The 22,255-nt window shown below is 45.5% G+C and overlaps 1 protein-coding gene across 2 annotated transcripts in view; it reads left to right on the forward strand.

Annotated features, from left to right (window-relative positions):
• Window positions 1-21,710, forward strand: part of LOC107374438 (zinc finger protein 436) — a 38,085-nt gene extending 16,375 nt beyond the window's left edge. For both annotated transcript variants that reach the window (XM_054733973.2, XM_070548443.1), the window contains exon 7: window positions 20,140-21,710. In XM_054733973.2, the coding sequence (XP_054589948.2) occupies window positions 20,140-21,454 (1,315 nt within the window). In that variant the 3' untranslated portion in view covers window positions 21,455-21,710. The remainder of the gene's footprint in view (window positions 1-20,139) is intronic.
• Window positions 21,711-22,255: the final 545 nt, after the last annotated feature.

Genomic DNA, 22,255 nt, shown 5'->3' on the forward strand with positions numbered 1-22,255 from the left:
ACTAAAAGCCCCTTCAGACAGGCCATGAAAAACGGAAATGTTCCGGACTCTGTCCGTAAGACCTTTGTGTCTGAATACAAACATCCGGATAACGTGTTCCGGAATTTATCCGGACGAAGCCCCTAGTAACAGGTCCAGACTTGTTACGGACAGGGTGGCTGCTTCAGACTGGTGAGGTAAAGTTCCGGACAAGGGGGAGGGGGAGGAGGAGGGGACCGGGGGACGCTGTGCGCACCTAGATAGCCCGCTCCTGTAGCATGCGGCGAACCACTGCAGCTCGCCTCCTACGGTACCGTCTAGACGCGCGACGGAGCCCTTCACACCGCTTCAGTGATTCCTTTAACCATTGAGCTTCATCATCCAGGTCTCTTATGCGTCTTCGTGTGCGCAGAATTATGCTTAAGCGCCTCGTGATTTTTATCTTGAGAGGCGCTATAGAAATGATATTTAGGCCCGAGCAGCGAAAGCGCTGCGAAGGCCTCTTGTTTTTGCTCTGATTATTATTAGGCCCGAGCAGCGAAAGCGCTGCGAAGGCCTCTTGTTTTTGCTCTGTTTATTCTTTCTTTTTTATTATTCTCGTGCCCCTTTGAACGGCTTTTTGGGGACCTTAACATACCCCAAAACTCACAATATTTTGCACACTTGTCAGGCCTGGTGAAAAATTTGATATTTTAAAGGTCCCAAAAAAATCGCAAAGAAAATGGCTGAACAGCGCCCCCTACAAGGTGAAAAATACCCCTCTCCATAAAGCTTAGTTTATCGTACAGTTATGAAATTTGGTACACTTGTAGTCCTCAACAGTCCGCACAGAAAAGTCTCTTGCAACCATGGTCAATATCAAACAGGAAGTCAGCCATTTTGGGTTGAAATGGCGATTTTTAGCCGTTTTTGCCGTTTTTAGGGTCCGTTTCTGATTGGATTGCTCGATCATTTTTCGCACGATCGTCTCAAAAATGGTGTAAAATTGCTCAGAAGGGATGGGCGAACAAAATGAGACAAAGATTCTGACTTTTCGTATATGCTGAAGGGGCGGGGCCAGGCCTCAAAGTTTGACTACTCGCCAAAAAAATTTAAACTGCTATACCTTCATAACTGAATGGAATAGAGTTACCAAACTTTCTGTGGTCATTCGTCATCCACCCACAAAGTAAACTGAATGGTCGGATGATGACATCACACAAGCCCCGCCCCCTCAGGACCAAAAAGGTCAAGTTTTACTGTGAAAGGTCCCAAATTGCCCCATTTCACTTAATCACCAAGAATTTGCAGCTGGTAACTCAAGACAAGTGTGGGTTGCTTGGCGTCACTTTATGGGAGTTTTCGGCAGAGGGCGCGGCTGTGGCGGCACGGCGAATTCAGGCATACCGCCGTGGCCTTACGTTTGCCTCCCATTTCGTCAATTCTAAAGATATCGTCACGAAACTTCTTGGGAGCGATCCTAGTCCGGCCCCCCAAAGGATCTGATGTGAACATCGGGTGGGCGTGGCCTATTTTCTGAAATAGCGCCCCCTAGGACCATTAAAACTGTCAGCACCAAGCCATGCTTTGACTGAGGATTACGAAATTTGGTACACTAATGTGATGTCTCAGGACCTACAAAAAAGTCTCTTGGAGCCAAGTGCAAAGTCGCACAGGAAGTCGGCCATTTTGGTCCAAGTGCGCGATTTAGTGGTTTTCACACACGTTGTTTGGAGAGTGATGCTCCGTCGCCCTTTTCACCAATCACTTTCAAACTTCTGCTATGTAGTCTTAAGACATAGAGGAAAAAATTCAACCGTCGGATTTTAAATAAGTATAAAGGTGTGGGCGTGGCTAAGCCTCAAACTTTGACCTTTCGCCACGCCACTCTTTTTTTCACAGCTCCCTATTGGACTCCTTTTACCCAATCACCAGGAATCTCTGGTAAATAGCAGCAGGCAAGTTGAGGTCACTTGGTCTCCAGTACTGGAAGGTTTTGAAAAAAGGTGGGGCTTTGGGAGCATGGCGAAATTCGCCATCACGCCATGGAAATACGTTTGCCTCTCATTTCTTCATTTATCGTGATATCACCTCGAAATTTGTTGTGAGTGATCCTAGTCTCACCCCCAATAGAAATGGCCAGCTTAAGTTTGTGGGCGTGGCCTACTTTCTGAATTAGCGCCCCCTAGGACCATTAAAACTGTCAGCCCCAAGCCATGCTTTTACTGAGGATTACGAAATTTGGTACACTAATGTGGTGTCTCAGGACCTACAAAAAAGTCTCTTGGAGCCAAGTGCAAAGTCGCACAGGAAGTCGGCCATTTTGGTCCAAGTACGCGATTTAGTGGTTTTCGCACACGTTGTTTGGAGAGTGATACTCCGTCGCCCTTTTCACCAATCACTTTCAAACTTCTGCTATATAGTCTTAAGACATAGAGGAAAAAATTCAACCATCGGATTTTAAATAAGTATAAAGGTGTGGGCGTGGCTAAGCCTCAAACTTTGACCTTTCGCCACGCCACTCTTTTTTTCACAGCTCCCTATTGGACTCCTTTTACCCAATCACCAGGAATCTCTGGTAAATAGCAGCAGACAAGTTGAGGTCACTTGGTCTATAGTACTGGCAGGTTTCGAATAAAGGCGGGGCTTTGGGAGCATGGCGAAATTCGCCATCACGCCATGGAAATACGTTTGTCTCTCATTTCTTCAATCAATGTGACATCGCCACACAATTTCTGATGAGTGATCCTACTCTGACGCCTAATAGAATTGGACAGCTGAAGTTTGTGGGCGTGGCCTATTTTCTGAAATAGCGCCCCCTAGGACCATTAAAACTGTCAGCCCCAAGCCATGCTTTGACTGAGGATCACGAAATTTGGCACACTAATGTAGTGTCTCAGGACCTACAAAAAAGTCTCTTGGAGCCAAGCGCAATGTCGCACAGGAGGTCAGCCATTTTGGTCCAAGTACTCGATTTAGTGGTTTTTGCACACGTTATTAGGAGAATGATGTCTCGTCGCCCTTTCCACCGATCACCTTCAAACTCCTGCTATATACTCTTAAGACATAGAGGAAAAAATTCAACCGTCGGATTTTAAATAAGTATAAAGGTGTGGGCGTGGCTAAGCCTCAAACTTTGACCAGTCGCCATTACGTTACTTGACTTAATAACTCCCATGTGCATGATCAGATCAATTTCAAACTTTGTCTGTGTGATCACTGACCACATCTGAAGACAGTGACAATGTGGACAGCTGACATCACCTAAGCCCCGCCCCCTGACTACAGGAAGTCTACTGTTTTATGGTGAAATGCCCATATTTGTCCCCTCTAATTTAGTCAACATGACACTAAGGTCATGCACTGTCTTCATGATGTTGTAATGACCATTCAGATCTGATAGCTTTTCAGAAGGGGAGGGGCTTTGATGCCATGGCGATTTCTGGCGTGACGCTGTGACCTTACGTTTGACTGTACCTTCCACAAACAGCCTCCGATTTGCCCGAGACTGAACATCACATCACCAGTGTGGTAAAGATAGAGTATCTCCTAGTGGTGAGACGTGTAATGGTGGGCTCAGAGGGGATGCTGAGTCAGGGTGAGGTGTGGACGAGGAGGCCGTTCACGGTTTCTGGTGTCGGGGTGGTTGACTTTCTGTTCCGCCAGACATGCCCTGGTGCTCCCGGCTGCCGGCCAGGACGGAGAAGCGCGGAGCTGGGTTTGGAGAGCATCTGGGATGGAGCGGAGGGGGCGCGGACGGAGGACGAGCAGCTTCGCTGCGAGGGCCGAACGACGCTGCTTGCAGCTTTAATTAGGCCCGAGCAGCGAAAGCGCTGCGAAGGCCTCTTGTTTTTGCTCTGATTATTTTTTGTTATTCCGTGCCCCCTTTGAACAGCTTTTTGGGGACCTTAACATACCCCAAAACTCACAATATTTTGCAAACTTGTCAGGCCTGGTGAAAAATTTGATATTTTAAAGGTCACAAAAAAATCGCAAAGAAAATGGCTGAACAGCGCCCCCTACAAAGTGAAAAAAACCCCTCTCCATAAAGCTTAGTTTATCGTACAGTTATGAAATTTGGTACATTTATAGTACTAAACAGTCCGCACAGAAAAGTCTCTTGCATGCATGGTCAATATCAAACAGGAAGTCGGCCATTTTGGGTTGAAATGGCGATTTTTTGCCGTTTTGGCCCTTTTTAGGGTCCGTTTCTGATTGGATTGCTCGATCATTTTTTGCACGATCGTCTCAAAAATTGTGTAAAATTGCTCAGAAGACATGGGCGAACAAAATGAGACAAGGATTCTGACTTTTCGTATATGTTGAAGGGGCGGGGCAAGGCCTTGAAGTTTGACTACTCGCCAAAAAAATTTAAATTGCTATAACTTCATAACTGAATGGAGTAGAGTTACCAAACTTTCTGTGGTCATTTGTCATCCACCCACAAAGTAAGTTGAATAGTCAGATGATGACATCACACAAGCCCCGCCCCCTCAGGACCAAAAAGGTCAAGTTTTACTGTGAAAGGTCCCAAATGGCCCCATTTCACTCAATCACCACAAATTTGTAGCTGGTAACTCAAGACAAGTGGGGGTTGCTTTGTGTCACTTCATGGGAGTTTTCGGCAGAGGGCGGGGCTGTGGCGGCGCGGCGAAGTCAGGCGTACTGCCGTGGCCTTACGTTTGCCTCCCATTTCGTCACTTCTAAAGATATCGCCACGAAACTTCTTGTGAGTGATCCTAGTCCTCCCCCACAAAATATCTGATGTGAACATCCGGTGGGCGTGGCCTATTTTCTGAAATAGCGCCCCCTAGGACCATTAAAACTGTCAGCCCCAAGCCATGCTTTGACTGAGGATTACGAAATTTGGTACACTAATGCGGTGTCTCAGGACCTACAAAAAAGTCTCTTGGAGCCAAGTGCAAAGTCGCACAGGAAGTCGGCCATTTTGGTCCAAGTGCGCGATTTAGTGGTTTTCGCACACGTTGTTTGGAGAGTGATGCTCCGTCGCCCTTTTCACCAATCTCCTTCAAACTTCTGCTATATACTCTTAAGACATAGGGGAAAAAATTCAACCGTCGGATTTTTCAAAAGTTGAAAGATGTGGGCGTGGCTAAGCCTCAAACTTTGACCTGTCGCCACGCCACTCTTTTTTTCACAGCTCCCTACTGGACTCCTTTTACCCAAACACCAGGATTCTGTGGCAAACAGCAGTAGACAAGTTGAGGTTACATTGTCTCCAGTACTGGCAGGTTTCGAAAAAAGGTGGGGCTTTGGGAGCATGGCGAAAATCGCCATCACGCCATGGAAATACGTTTGCCTCTCATTTCTTAAGTTATCGAGATATCACCTCGAAATTTGTTGTGAGTGATCCTAGTCTGACCCCCAATAGAAATGGACAGCTAAAATTTGTGGGCGTGGCCAATTTTCTGAAATAGCGCCCCCTAGGACCATTAAAACTGTCAGCCCCAAGCCATGCTTTGACTGAGGATTACGAAATTTGGTACACTAATGTGGTGTCTCAGGACCTACAAAAAAGTCTCTTGGAGCCAAGGGCAAAAACGCACAGGAAGTCGGCCATTTTGGTCCAAGTGCGCGATTTAGTGGTTTTCGCACACGTTGTTTGGAGAGTGATGCTCCGTCGCCCTTTTCACCAATCTCCTTCAAACTTCTGCTATATACTCTTAAGACATAGGGGAAAAAATTCAACCGTCGGATTTTTCAAAAGTTGAAAGATGTGGGCGTGGCTAAGCCTCAAACTTTGACCTGTCGCCACGCCACTCTTTTTTCACAGCTCCCTACTGGACTCCTTTTACCCAAACACCAGGATTCTGTGGCAAACAGCAGTAGACAAGTTGAGGTTACTTTGTCTCCAGTACTGGCAGGTTTCGAAAAAAGGCGGGGCTTTGGGAGCATGGCGAAAATCGCCATCACGCCATGGAAATACGTTTGCCTCTCATTTCTTAAGTTATCGAGATATCACCTCGAAATTTGTTGTGAGTGATCCTAGTCTGACCCCCAATAGAAATGGACAGCTAAAATGTGTGGGCGTGGCCAATTGTCTGAAATAGCGCCCCCTAGGACCATTAAAACTGTCAGCCCCAAGCCATGCTTTGACTGAGGATTACGAAATTTGGTACACTAATGTGGTGTCTCAGGACCTACAAAAAAGTCTCTTGGAGCCAAGCACCAAGTCGCACAGGAAGTCGGCCATTTTGGTCCAAGTACTCGATTTAGTGGTTTTCGCACACGTTGTTTGGAGAGTGTTGCACCATCGCCCTTTTCACCAATCACCTTCAAACTTCTGCTATAGACTCTTAAGACAAAGGGGAAAAAATTCAACCTACGGATTTTAAATAAGTATAAAGGTGTGGGCGTGGCTAAGCCTCAAACTTTGACTTGTCGCCACGCCACTCTTTTTTTCACAGCTCCCTATTGGACTCCTTTTAACCAATCACCACCAAACAGTGGCGAATAGCAGCAGACAAGTTGAGGTCACTTGGTCTATAGTACTGGCAGGTTTCGAATAAAGGCGGGGCTTTGGAAGAATGGCGAAATTCGCCATCACGACATGGAAATACGTTTGTCTCTCATTTCTTCAGTCATTGTGACATCGCCATACAAGTTCTGATGAGTGATCCTACTCTGACCCCTAATAGAATTGGACAGCTGAAGTTTGTGGGCGTGGCCTATTTTCTGAAACAGCGCCCCCTAGGACCATTAAAACAGTCAGCCCCAAGCCATGCTTTGACTGAGGATCACAAAATTTGGCACACTAATGTAGTGTACCAGGACCTACAAAAAAGTCTCTTGGAGCCAAGCACAATGTCGCACAGGAGGTCGGCCATTTTGGTCCAAGTACTCAATTTAGTGGTTTTCGCACACGTTATTAGGAGAATGATATCTCCTCGCCCTTTCCACCGATCACCTTCAAACCTCTGCTATATACTCTTAAGACATAGAGGAAAAAATTCAACCGTCGGATTTTAAATAAGTATAAAGGTGTGGGCGTGGCTAAGCCTCAAACTTTGACCAGTCGCCATTACCTTATTTGACTTAACAACTCCCATGTGCATGATCAGATCAATTTCATACTTTGTCTGTGTGATCACTGACCACATCTGAAGACAGTGACAATGTGGACAGCTGACATCACCTAAGCCCCGCCCCCTGACTACAGGAAGTCAACTGTTTTATGGTGAAATGCCCATATTTGTTCCCTCTAATTTAGTCAAGATGACACTAAGGTCATGCACTGTCTTCATGATGTTGTAATGACCATTCAGATCTGATAGCTTTTCAGAAAGGCAGGGGCTTTGATGCCATGGCGATTTCTGACGTGACACTGTGACCTTACGTTTGACTGTAACTTCCACAAACAGCCTCCGACTTGCCCGAGACTGAACATCGCATCACCAGTGTGGTAAAGATAGAGTATCTCCTAGTGGTGAGACGTGTAATGGTGGGCTCAGAGGGGATGCTGAGTCAGGGTAAGGTGTGGACGAGGAGGCCGTTCACGGTTTCTGGTGTCGGGGTGGTTGACTTTCTGTTCCGCCAGACGTTCCCTGGTGCCCCCGGCTGCCGGCCAGGACGGAGAAGCGCGGAGCTGGGTTTGGAGAGCGTCGGGGATGGAGCGGAGGGGGTGCGGAAGGAGGGCGAGCAGCTTCGCTGCGAGGGCCGAACGACGCTGCTTGCAGCTTTAATTTTTCTTTTTTTTTCTTTTTTTTTCTTCCGCGTCTTTGGGTGGCCTTTAGGGGGTCTTAGCATATCCAAAAAGTCACCAAATTCTGGCCCAATATAGAAAGTGCGTGAAATTTACGTATTTCACTGTCAACATGAAAGTTGGTATAAAAATGTTTCAACAGCGCCCCCTGGAAAATTAAAAATACCCCTCCGCATTGACCTTTTTTCATAGTAGAGTGATGAAATTTGGTACACCTGTAGAACTCAACAATACGCACAGAAAAGCCTCTTGCACCCATGGTCAATATCAAACAGGAAGTCGGCCATTTTGGACTAAAGTGGCCATTTTTACCCCGTTTTGGCCATTTCTAGGCTCTATATTTGGTTGAACAGTTTGGTCATTTTTCGCACGATTGTCTCAAAAATAGTGTGCAATCGAACAGAAGCGATGGACGATTAAAATGAGAAAATAAAACTGACTTTTCGTAAATACTGAAGGGGCGGGACCAGGCCTCAAAGTTCGAGCACTCGCCAAAAAAATTCAAATATCTTTAATTTCATAAATAAAAGAATTACATTTAAAGTAATTTTCTATGGACAATCGTCATCGCCCCCCGAAGACAAATGAATGGTTGATTGATGATGTCACATAAGCCCCGCCCCCTCAGGCCTTAAAAGGTCAAGTTTTACTGGGAAATTGTCCAAAATTCGCCCTTTCAACTAATCACCCCATATTTGTAGCAGGTAACTGTAGACAAGTTGGGATTGCTTGGCGTCACTTTATGGGAGTTTTCTGCAGAAGGCGGGGCAGTGGCGGCACGGCGAAATCAGGCGTACCGACGTGGCCTTACGTTTGCCTCCCATTTCGTCATTTCTAGAGATATCGCCACGACACTTCTTGGGAGTGATCCTAGTCTGGCCCCCAAAAGAATCTGATGTGAACATCCGGTGGGCGTGGCCTATTTTCTGAAATAGCGCCCCCTAGGACCATTAAAACTGTCAGCCCCAAGCCATGCTTTGACTGAGGAGTACGAAATTTGGTACACTAATGTGGTGTCTCAGGACCTACAAAAAAGTCTCTTGGAGCCAAGTGCGAAGTCACACAGGAAGTCGGCCATTTTGGTCCAAGTACTGGATTTAGTGGTTTTCGCACACGTTGTTTGGAGAAGGATGCTCCATCACTCTTTTCACCAATCACCTTCAAACCTCTGTCATACACTCTTAAGACATAGATGAAAAAATTCAACCGTCGGATTTTAAATAAGTATAAAGGTGTGGGCGTGGCTAAGCCTCAAACTTTGACCTGTCGCCACGCCACTCTTTTTTTCACAGCTCCCTATTGGCCTCCTTTTAACCAATCACCAGCAATCACTGGCTAATAGCAGCAGACAAGTTGAGGTCAATTGGTCTATAATACTGGCAGGTTTCGAATAAAGGCGGGGCTTTGGGAGCATGGCGAAATTCGCCATCACGCCATGGAAATACGTTTGTCTCTCATTTCTTCTATCACTGTGACATCGCCACACAATTTCTGATGAGTGATCCTACTCTGACCCCTAATAGATTTGGACAGCTGAAGTTTGTGGGCGTGGCCTATTTTCCGAAATAGCACCCCCTAGGACCATTAAAACTGTCAGCCCCAAGCCTTGCTTTGACTGAGGATCACGAAATTTGGCACACTAATGTAGTGTCTCAGGACCTACAAAAAAGTCTCTTGGAGCCAAGCACAATGTCGCACAGGAGGTCGGCCATTTTGGTCCAAGTACGCGATTTAGTGGTTTTCGCACACGTTATTAGGAGAATGATGTCTCGTCGACCTTTCCACCGATCACCTTCAAACTCCTGCTATATACTCTTAAGACATAGAGGAAAAAATTCAACCGTCGGATTTCAAATAAGTATAAAGATGTGGGCGTGGCTAAGCCTCAAACTTTGACCAGTCGCCATTACGTTACTTGACTTAGTAACTCTCATGTGCATGATCAGATCAATTTCAAACTTTGTCTGTGTTATCACTGACCACATCTGAAGACAGTGACAATGTGGACAGCTGGCATCACCTAAGCCCCACCCCCTGACTACAGGAAGTTTACTGTTTTATGGTGAAATGCCCATATTTGTCCCCTCTAATTTAGTCAACATGACACAAAGGTCATGCACTGTCTTCATGATGTTGTAATGACCATTCAGATCTGATAGCTTTTCAGAAAGGGAGGGGCTTTGATGCCATGGTGAATTCTGTTCTGGTGGACGTTTCTGTTCTGCTGACGCGCCCTGTTGTCCCGGGCTGCTGGTCAGGAAGGAGCGGCAGGGTGCTGGGTTTTGAGAGCATTGGGGATGGAGCGGAGGGGGTAAGGACGGAGGGCGAGCAGCTTCGCTGCGAGGGCCGAACGACGCTGCTTGCAGCTTTAATTAGGCCCGAGCAGCGAAGCGCTGCGAAGGCCTATTGTATCTGCTCCGTTTATTATTATTACGCTTTCTTTTTTCTTCCGCGTCTTTGGGTGGCCTTTAGGGGGTCTTAGCATATCCAAAAAGTCACCAAATTCTGGCCCAATATAGAAAGTGCGTGAAATTTACGTATTTCACTGGCGATGTGAAAGTTGATAAAAAAGTGGCTCGACAGCGCCCCCTAAAGAGTGAAAAATACCCCTCTCCATAAAGCTTAGTTTATCGTACAGTTATGAAATTTGGTATACTGGTACTACTCAACAGTCCGCACAAAAAAGCCTCTTGCAACCATGGTCAATATAAAACAGGAAGTCGGCCATTTTGGGTTGAAATGGCGATTTTTAGCCGTTTTGGCCATTTCTAGGGTCTATATTTGGTTGAACAGTTTCGTCATTTTTCGTACCATAGTCTCAAAAATAGTGTGCCATCGAACAGAAGCGATGGACGCTTCAAATGAGAAAATAAAATTGACTTTTCGTAAATACTGAAGGGGCGGGGCCAGGCCTCAAAGTTCGAGCACTCGCCAAAAAAATTCAAATTGCTATAATTTCACAAATGAAAGAATTGCAGTTAAAGTAACTTTCTATGGATAATCGTCATCGCCCCCCGAAGACAAATGAATGGTCGCTGGATGATGTCACACAAGCCCCGCCCCCTCAGGACTTAAAACGTCAAGTTTTACTGGGAAATTTTCCAAAATTCGCCCTGTCGAATAATCAGCCCGAATTTGTAGCAGGTAACTGAAGAGAAGTTGGCGTTGCTTGACGTCACTTTATGGGTGTTTTCTGCAGAAGGCGGGGCTGTGGCGACGCGGCGAAGTCAGGCGTACCGCCGTGACCATACATGTGCCTCCCATGTCGTCATTTCTATAGATACAGTCACGAAACGTCTTGTGAGTGATCCTAGTCCGGCCCCCCAAAAGATCTCATGTGAACATCAAATGGGCGTGGCCTATTTTCTGAAATAGCGCCCCCTAGGTCCATTAAAACTGTCAGCCCCAAGCCATGCTTTGACTGAGGAGTACGAAATTTGGTACACTAATGTGGGGTCTCAGGACCTACAAAAAAGTCTCTTTGAGCCAAGTGCAAAGTCGCACAGGAAGTCGGCCATTTTGGTCCAATTACTCGATTTAGTGGTTTTCACACACGTTATTAGGAGAATGATGTCTCGTCGTCCTTTCCACCTATCACCTTCAAACTCCTGCTATATAATCTTAAGACATAGAGGAAAAAATTCAACCGTCGGATTTTATACAAGTATAAAGGTGTGGGCGTGGCTAAGCCTCAAACTTTGACCTTTCGCCATTACATTACTTGACTTAACAACTCCCATGTGCATGATCAGATCTATATCAAACTCCGTCTGTTTGATCATTGACCACATCTCAAGACAATGACAATGTGGACAGCTGACATCACCTATGCCCCGCCCCCTGACTACAGGAAGTCTATTTTTTAATGGTGAAATGCCCATATTTGTCCCCTCTACTTTAGTCAACATGACACTAAGGTCATGCACTGTCTTCATGATGTTGTAATGACCATTCAGATCTGATAGCTTTTCAGAAAGGGAAGGGCTTTGATGCCACGGCGAATTCTGGCGTGACGCCGTGACCTTACGTTTGACTGTAACTTCCACTAACAACCTCCGATCTGCCCGAGACTGAACATGGCAATCAACAATCATGCCCTTTATTCAACGAGGCACACACCGTTGGTGAAAGTTGTGTAATGTCACCACAGCGCCCCCTACACACCATTAAAACTGTAATAACTCCTACAGACGAGGTCGTAACTGCACCAAACTTGCTATGTGTACTCACACAATGGCACCCACCACAGTCCTGTGGTAAGTTGTTGATATTGCTTTAGCTCCGCCCCCTGACAGATATTAGGCCCTTAATAACACATGCATGATGCAATTCACACCAAACTGCACACAAATGACTGTCATCAACCTACAAACTTCTTCATGGAATAATTCTTAAATTTGGGACAGCGCCCCCTAGATACAAAAAACCTTTGTAACTTCTGCAAAAAAGTTCCAAACTACATCAAACATTGTGGGAGTCATCACACATCTGCAATCAACACATGTATGTGATCACTTGTTCAATTCACTTTAACTCCACCCACTTACAGCTTTTTGTCTCTAGATGACCCATGCAACGTTTGATTGATTCCAAATTAACAGAAAACCATCTTTGATGACCAAAGATGACCTCTATGGCATTTACTTGTAAATGGTCACAACGCCCCCTAGATGGGTTCAAACTTTATTAACTTCTAAAGTCAAAGTCAGAATGGCATTATACTTGGCTTGTGACATCACGTGACTGCACCAAACACATTGATGTGGTTGTTGATTCAAATCCCTGTAGCTCCGCCCCTTTCAGCTCACTGGCTTTAGATAACACACACAACGTCCGTTTGATGCCAAAATAACAGAAAACTGTCCTTGTCAACCAAATCTGACCTCAATGGGATTTTTCTGTAATTGATCACAGCGCCCCCTAGATAACTTTAACTTTCGAAAACTTTAATAAATATGGGCAAAAAAGCACTAAAGTTGGTCTGTGTCATCACACCAACAGTGTGCTAAAGATAAAGTATGCCCTAGTGGTGAGACATGTAATATAATGGTAGGCTCGGAGGGGATGCTGATTCAGGGTGAGGTGTGGATGAGGTGACTGTTAGCTTTTCTTGGTGTCAGGGTGGTGGACGTTTCAGTCCGTGGACGTGCCCTGGTGCCCCGTGCTGCCGGCCAGGACGGAGCGGCGGGGAGTTGGGTTTGGAGAGCATCGGGGATGGAGCGGAGGGGGTGCGGAAGGAGGGTGAGCATCTTCGCTGCGAGGGCCGAACGACGCTGCTTGCAGCTTTAATTACGCTTTCTTTTTTCTTCCGCGTCTTTGGGTGGCCTTTAGGGGGTCTTAGCATATCCAAAAAGTCACCAAATTCTGGCCCAATATAGAAAGTGCGTGAAATTTACGTATTTCACTGGCGATGTGAAAGTTGATAAAAAAGTGGCTCGACAGCGCCCCCTAAAGAGTGAAAAATACCCCTCTCCATAAAGCTTAGTTTATCGTACAGTTATGAAATTTGGTATACTGGTACTACTCAACAGTCCGCACAAAAAAGCCTCTTGCAACCATGGTCAATATAAAACAGGAAGTCGGCCATTTTGGGTTGAAATGGCGATTTTTAGCCGTTTTGGCCATTTCTAGGGTCTATATTTGGTTGAACAGTTTCGTCATTTTTCGTACCATAGTCTCAAAAATAGTGTGCCATCGAACAGAAGCGATGGACGCTTCAAATGAGAAAATAAAATTGACTTTTCGTAAATACTGAAGGGGCGGGGCCAGGCCTCAAAGTTCGAGCACTCGCCAAAAAAATTCAAATTGCTATAATTTCACAAATGAAAGAATTACAGTTAAAGTAACTTTCTATGGATAATCGTCATCGCCCCCCGAAGACAAATGAATGGTCGCTGGATGATGTCACACAAGCCCCGCCCCCTCAGGACTTAAAACGTCAAGTTTTACTGGGAAATTTTCCAAAATTCGCCCTGTCGAATAATCAGCCCGAATTTGTAGCAGGTAACTGAAGAGAAGTTGGCGTTGCTTGACGTCACTTTATGGGTGTTTTCTGCAGAAGGCGGGGCTGTGGCGACGCGGCGAAGTCAGGCGTACCGCCGTGACCATACATGTGCCTCCCATGTCGTCATTTCTATAGATACAGTCACGAAACGTCTTGTGAGTGATCCTAGTCCGGCCCCCCAAAAGATCTCATGTGAACATCAAATGGGCGTGGCCTATTTTCTGAAATAGCGCCCCCTAGGTCCATTAAAACTGTCAGCCCCAAGCCATGCTTTGACTGAGGAGTACGAAATTTGGTACACTAATGTGGGGTCTCAGGACCTACAAAAAAGTCTCTTTGAGCCAAGTGCAAAGTCGCACAGGAAGTCGGCCATTTTGGTCCAATTACTCGATTTAGTGGTTTTCACACACGTTATTAGGAGAATGATGTCTCGTCGTCCTTTCCACCTATCACCTTCAAACTCCTGCTATATAATCTTAAGACATAGAGGAAAAAATTCAACCGTCGGATTTTATACAAGTATAAAGGTGTGGGCGTGGCTAAGCCTCAAACTTTGACCTTTCGCCATTACATTACTTGACTTAACAACTCCCATGTGCATGATCAGATCTATATCAAACTCCGTCTGTGTGATCATTGACCACATCTCAAGACAATGACAATGTGGACAGCTGACATCACCTATGCCCCGCCCCCTGACTACAGGAAGTCTATTTTTTAATGGTGAAATGCCCATATTTGTCCCCTCTACTTTAGTCAACATGACACTAAGGTCATGCACTGTCTTCATGATGTTGTAATGACCATTCAGATCTGATAGCTTTTCAGAAAGGGAAGGGCTTTGATGCCACGGCGAATTCTGGCGTGACGCCGTGACCTTACGTTTGACTGTAACTTCCACTAACAACCTCCGATCTGCCCGAGACTGAACATGGCAATCAACAATCATGCCCTTTATTCAACGAGGCACACACCGTTGGTGAAAGTTGTGTAATGTCACCACAGCGCCCCCTACACACCATTAAAACTGTAATAACTCCTACAGACGAGGTCGTAACTGCACCAAACTTGCTATGTGTACTCACACAATGGCACCCACCACAGTCCTGTGGTAAGTTGTTGATATTGCTTTAGCTCCGCCCCCTGACAGATATTAGGCCCTTAATAACACATGCATGATGCAATTCACACCAAACTGCACACAAATGACTGTCATCAACCTACAAACTTCTTCATGGAATAATTCTTAAATTTGGGACAGCGCCCCCTAGATACAAAAAACCTTTGTAACTTCTGCAAAAAAGTTCCAAACTACATCAAACATTGTGGGAGTCATCACACATCTGCAATCAACACATGTATGTGATCACTTGTTCAATTCACTTTAACTCCACCCACTTACAGCTTTTTGTCTCTAGATGACCCATGCAACGTTTGATTGATTCCAAATTAACAGAAAACCATCTTTGATGACCAAAGATGACCTCTATGGCATTTACTTGTAAATGGTCACAACGCCCCCTAGATGGGTTCAAACTTTATTAACTTCTAAAGTCAAAGTCAGAATGGCATTATACTTGGCTTGTGACATCACGTGACTGCACCAAACACATTGATGTGGTTGTTGATTCAAATCCCTGTAGCTCCGCCCCTTTCAGCTCACTGGCTTTAGATAACACACACAACGTCCGTTTGATGCCAAAATAACAGAAAACTGTCCTTGTCAACCAAAGCTGACCTCAATGGGATTTTTCTGTAATTGATCACAGCGCCCCCTAGATAACTTTAACTTTCGAAAACTTTAATAAATATGGGCAAAAAAGCACTAAAGTTGGTCTGTGTCATCACACCAACAGTGTGCTAAAGATAAAGTATGCCCTAGTGGTGAGACATGTAATATAATGGTAGGCTCGGAGGGGATGCTGATTCAGGGTGAGGTGTGGATGAGGTGACTGTTAGCTTTTCTTGGTGTCAGGGTGGTGGACGTTTCAGTCCGTGGACGTGCCCTGGTGCCCCGTGCTGCCGGCCAGGACGGAGCGGCGGGGAGTTGGGTTTGGAGAGCATCGGGGATGGAGCGGAGGGGGTGCGGAAGGAGGGTGAGCATCTTCGCTGCGAGGGCCGAACGACGCTGCTTGCAGCTTTAATTTTTTTTATTTATTATTCCGGTGCCGCTTTGAATGGCTTTTTGGGGACCTTAACATACCCCAAAACTCACAATATTTTGCATACTTGTCAGGCCTGGTGAAAAATTTGATATTTTAAAGGTCCCAAAAAAATCGCAAAGAAATTGGCTGAACAGCGCCCCCTAGAAAATGAAAAAAAACCCTCTCCATAAAGCTTAGTTTATCGTACCGTTATGAAATTTGGTACACTTATAGTACTCAATAGTCCGCACAGAAAAGTCTCTTGCAAGCATGGTCAATATCAAACAGGAAGTCGGCCATTTTGGGTTGAAATGGCGATTTTTTGCCGTTTTGGCCGTTTTTAGGGTCCGTTTCTGATTGGATTGCTCGATCATTTTTTGCACGATCATCTCAAAAATTCTGTAAAATTGCTCAGAAGAGATGGGCGAACAAAATGAGACAATAAAATTGACTTTTCGTAAATACTGAAGGGGCGGGGCCAGGCCTCGAAGTTTGACTACTCGCCAAAATTTTTTAAATTGCTATAACTTCATAACTGAATGGAATAGAGTTACCAAACTTTCTGTGGTCATTTGTCATCACCTCACAAAGTAAATTGAATGGTCGCATGATGACATCACACAAGCCCCGCCCCCTCAGGACCAAAAAGGTTAAGTTTTACTGTGAAAGGTCCCAAATTGCCCCATTTCACTAAATCACCACAAATTTGTAGCTGGTAACTCAAGACAAGTGGGGGTTGCTTGGTGTCACATTATGTGAGTTTTCGGCAGAGGGCGGGGCTGTGGCGGCGCGGCGAAGTCAGGCGTACCGCCGTGGCCTTACGTTTGCCTCCCATTTCGTCATTTCTAAAGATATCATCACGAAACTTCTTGTGAGTGATCCTAGTCCGGCCCCCCAAAAGATCTGATGTGAACATCTGGTGGGCGTGGCCTATTTTCTGAAATAGCGCCCCCTAGGACCATTAAAACTGTCAGCCCCAAGCCATGCTTTGACTGAGGATTACGAAATTTGGTACACTAATGTGGTGTCTCAGGACCTACAAAAAAGTCTCTTGAAGCCAAGTGCAAAGTCGCACAGGAAGTCGGCCATTTTGGTCCAAGTGCGCGATTTAGTGGTTTTCACACACGTTGTTTGGAGAGTGATACTCCGTCGCCCTTTTCACCAATCACTTTCAAACTTCTGCTATATAGTCTTAAGACATAGAGGAAAAAATTCAACCGTCGGATTTTAAATAAGTATAAAGGTGTGGGCGTGGCTAAGCCTCAAACTTTGACCTTTCGCCACGCCACTCTTTTTTTCACAGCTCCTTATTGGACTCCTTTTACCCAATCACCAGGAATCTCTGGTAAATAGCAGCAGGCAAGTTGAGGTCACTTGGTCTCCAGTACTGGAAGGTTTTGCAAAAAGGCGGGGCTTTGGGAGCATGGCGAAATTCGCCATCACGCCATGGAAATACGTTTGCCTCTCATTTCTTCATTTATCGTGATATCACCTCGACCATTGTTGTGAGTGATCCTAGTCTGACCCCCAATAGAAAAGGTCAGCTTAAGTTTGTGGGCGTGGCCTATTTTCTGTATTAGCGCCCCCTAGGACCATTAAAACTGTCAGCCCCAAGCCATGCTTTGACTGAGGATTACGAAATTTGGTACACTAATGTGGTGTCTCAGGACCTACAAAAAAGTCTCTTGGAGCCAAGTGCAAAGTCGCACAGGAAGTCGGCCATTTTGGTCCAAGTGCGCGATTTAGTGGTTTTCACACACGTTGTTTGGAGAGTGATGCTCCGTCGCCCTTTTCACCAATCGCCTTCGAGCTTCTGCTATATACTCTTAAGACATAGAGGAAAAAATTCAACCGTCGGATTTTAAATAAGTATAAAGGTGTGGGCGTGGCTAAGCCTCAAACTTTGACCTTTCGCCACGCCACTCTTTTTTTCACAGCTCCCTATTGGACTCCTTTTACCCAATCACCTGGAATCTCTGGTAAATAGCAGCTGACAAGTTGAGGTCACTTGGTCTACAGTACTGGCAGGTTTTGAAAAAAGGCGGGGCTTTGGGAGCATGGCGAAATTCGCCATCACGCCATGGCAATACGTTTGCCTCTCATTTCTTCAATTATCGTGACATCGCCACAAAATGTCTGGTGAGTGATCCTAGTCTGACCCCCAATAGAAATGGGCATCTGAGATTTGTGGGCGTGGCCTATATTCTGAAATAGCGCCCCCTAGGACCATTAAAACTGTCAGCCCCAAGACAAGGTTTGACTGAGGATTACGAAAATTGGTACACTCATGTAGGGTCTCTGGCCCTACAAAAAAGTCTCTTGGAGCCAAGCGCAATTTCGCACAGGAGGTCGGCCATTTTGGTCCAAGTACTCGATTTAGTGGTTTTCGCACACGTTGTTTGGACATTGATGGCCCGTTGCCCTTTACACCGATCACCTTCAAACTTATGCTATGTACTTTTAAGTCAAAGGGGAAAAAATTCAACCGTCGGATTTTAAATAAGTATAAAGGTGTGGGCGTGGCTAAGCCTCAAACTTTGACCTTTCGCCATGACATTACTTGACTTAATAACTCCCATGTGCATGATCAGATCTAATTCAAACTTTGTCTGTGTGATCACTGACCACATCTCAAGACAACGACAATGTGGACAGCTGACATCACCTAAGCCCCGCCCCCTGACAACAGGAAGTCTATTGTTTTATGGTGAAATGCCCATATTTGTCCCCTCTAATTTAATGAAAATGACACTCAGGTCATACAGTGTCTTCATGATGTTTTAAAGACCATTCAGATCTGATAGCTTTCCAGAAAGGGAGGGGCTTTGATGCCATGGTGAATGCTGGCGTGACGCCATGACCTTACATTTGACTGTAACTTCCACAAACGGCCTCCGATTTGCCCGAAACTGAATATGGCAATGAACAATCATGCCCTTTAGCCAATGAGGCACAAACGGTTGGTGAATGTTATATAATGTCACCAAAGCTGACCTCAATGGGACTTTTCTGTAGTTGGTCACAGCGCCACCTAGATAACGTTATCCTTCGATAACTTTAAAAAACATGGTCAGAATAGCATTAAAGTTGGTCACTGTCATCACACCACCAGTGTGGTAAAGATAGAGGATTCCCTAGTGGTGAGACATAAAATATAATGGTGGGCTCAAAGGGGATGCTGAGTCAGGGTGAGTTGCGGACAAGGTGGCCGTTAGCAGTTTCTGGTGTTGGGGTGGTCGACGTTTGTGTTCTGCGGACGTGCCCTGGTGCCCCGGGCTGCCGGCCAGGCCGGAGCGGCGCGGAGCTGCGAGGGCCGAACGACGCTGCTTGCAGCTTTAATTTCTTCTTCTTCTTCTTAACATGAGTCCGATTCCCCCCCACCCCCCGCCGCCTTCAGACATCTGGAACTTTTCCCTGCTGTGTGAACGCAGCCGAAAGGACAAGTTCCGGTAGAAAAGTGGTGTGTCTGAAAACACAGTTCCGGTTAAAAACCGGATTGAATTGTCCGCAAATGTTCCAGAATGTCTGTCTGAAAAGGGCTTAAGACTACTGTGATGGATGGATCTAGGTGGATGGGATGTGGTGACTATGTGTGAATGTGAGGTTATCAGAACCTTCGTATCTAGAAGAACTGAGTTCTGGGTGTAAAAAGGAGAATTTGGTTTGCATTAACTAGGAAGTTGATTCTTATCAAAGCCATATCAGACGCGATTCATGCTGTGTCTACCTCACACTTTTGGAAGACCGTCTTCGCGGATCCGGAGGTCAGGAAGGTCGGATGACCTCTGGGCACCGAGGTTCAGTGGATTAACCGCAGCACCGACTCTCCAGTCCAGAGATGTTTCCAGAGTCACAACAGATAGATGGAATCGTTTGCGTCTAGAAGGACTCTTAGGGCGTCGGAACTGTATCAGCTTTGTTCTGCAGGAACCGTTTGCTGTGTCAGCTTCAGCGTGTCGCAGGGTTTTTGACAGCTTGTCGAAAATGTTCTGGGTTAAAGAGGTTTCGCTCCGGATGGCCGTTCCGTAGCTTTTCATTGTTTAGTTGTACAGTGACCTTGAGTTTCCTGAAAGATGCTTTAAATAAAATGTATTATTATTGTTGCTCCTAAATTCTAGGTTGTGCTACCTGGTGGGTCCTCCTCTCAACAAATATCACAGTTGCATGGTTTCTCTTCTCTTGAATCTTCCACTTAAACTCGATAATGATAAATTATGCGTGTTTTTATGTTTATGCTTGTTTACAGGGCCAAGTCTACACCAGTATTTTTGTCATTAATATTAACCCATCACATCATGTTTTGTTTACAGTGTAATCGATAAAAGCAGAGACCATCTGTCCAGCAGCTTAACAAGATCACAAGGCCAGGAACTGAAACCGGAGGAAGGAGCTGAGAATGACTCCAGCAATGATGGACAGGAGAAGCTAGACTCGGGTGACTGGGACCCAGAGCTGGAACCTCCAACCAAACCAAAAAGAAGGGGAAATAAATCTAAAAAGGCCGTAAATCAGACTGAGAAGAATAGCTGTAAAGTGTGTGGAGTCTGGTACAGGCAGCTGGCAGGTTTGATCAAACACTCCTGGAGTCACGTGGAGCAGCAGCAGGGTGTCTGTGGCGTCTGTGAAGAGAAGTTTGATTCGGTGGAAAAGTTAAAGGAACATCTACAAAATCACCAGAAACTTCACGGCTGTTCACTCTGTGGGAAGACTTTTGTTTCCCTTGCAAGTCTCAATAAACACAGAGCTAGACACGCAGTGAAGCGGGCTTTTAAATGTCTGATTTGTGACCAAAGCTTCGATAACATGTCTGCTCTGTACCATCATCGTCTGTCACACAGAGAAGAGAAACCACACCAATGTGACATTTGTCAGAAATCGTTTATTTTGGAGAAGCAGCTCACGGCACACCGAGAGACACACTCCAGAGTTGATGAATACTCCTGCAACATCTGTAATAAGCCTTGTACTGACCGCAGAGGTCTGACCCAGCACAGGTTGATCCACTCAGCAGAGCGACGATACGCCTGCGAGGTCTGTGGGAAACGCTTTAAACTTCACAATACACTGAAGGCACACATGAGAACTCACACCGTCCAAGACCGACCGTTCCTCTGCCACATCTGCAGCAAAACCTTTCCATCTCAACCAGGTCTTAAGAAACACATCCGGATTCACAGCAGTGAGAAAACGTTCATCTGTGATGTGTGCGGGAAAACTTTTGGATCAAACGGAAGTCTAAGTCTTCACTCAAAGACTCACAGCAGCGAGGCGCCATACCAATGCTCCGAGTGTGGACGCTGCTTCAAACATAAATGTCACCTGAAGAATCACGCCTTTCTGCATTCCGGCATCAAACAGTTCGTCTGTGGGATTTGTGGGAAAGCGTGTTATCGGCAGGAACACCTGAAGGTTCACATGAGGACCCACAATGGAGAGAAACCCTACAAGTGCTCCATCTGTGAGAAAGCCTTCACCCAGAGCCACTGTCTGAAAACTCACATGAAGATCCACCAGACCTCAGAAATCCCTGTCGCTGGTCCGCCAGAGTCCTCGGTGACATCATCAGCTGAACCTGCTTCAGTGCTGATGAGCAGCGACTCTGAACTGAACTCTGCTAGATCTTGAATGTGATGAATGATGATGTCGCTAAATGATTATTCTGATTTATAGCTGTACCCCTGACCAGGATTATTATTACCGAATACTAACAAAATAACAAATAATAGAATAAAAAAAAACGTTCTCGTTAATTAAAATAAAAAAGAAAAATTGAAAAGTAAACTAACTGAAAGTGTAAACTAACTACTTTTTAGAGGTGCTGGTCATAAAATTAGAATATTCTGACAAAGATAATTAAAGTAATTCCATTTAAAAAGTCAAACTTGTATGTTCGATTGATTCATTACACACTGACTGGTACATTTAAAATGTTTATTTAGTTAATGATGATGATTATAACTGACAATCAATGAAAATCCCACATTCAGTAGTTCAGAAATTAGAATATCAACTAAGACCAATGCAAAAGAAGGAATTTCTGAAGTGTTGACCACCTCAAAAATATTAACATGAAAAGTATGAGCGTTTAGTTGGGGCTCCTTTGGCCTGGATTACAGCAGCAATGCGGCATGGCCTGGAGTCCATCAGTCTGTGATGCTGTTCAGGTGTTACGAGAGCCCATGTTGCTCTGACTGGCCTTCAGGTCTGCTGAATTGTTGCAGCTTCCTCTCCATAACACTCCATAGATGTTCTGTGGGGGTATGGTCAGGTGAGTTTGCTGGCCAATCAAGAACAGAGAAACCATGGTCCTTAAACCAGTCCTGGTAGCTTTGGCGCTGTGTGCAGGTTGCAAGTCCTGTTGGACAATGAAATCTGCATCTCCATAAAGTTAATCAGTAGCAGGAAGCATGAAGTGCTCTAAAACTT

This window comes from Nothobranchius furzeri, chromosome 2 (genome assembly GCF_043380555.1).
Source record: "Nothobranchius furzeri strain GRZ-AD chromosome 2, NfurGRZ-RIMD1, whole genome shotgun sequence".
NCBI lineage: Eukaryota > Metazoa > Chordata > Actinopteri > Cyprinodontiformes > Nothobranchiidae > Nothobranchius > Nothobranchius furzeri.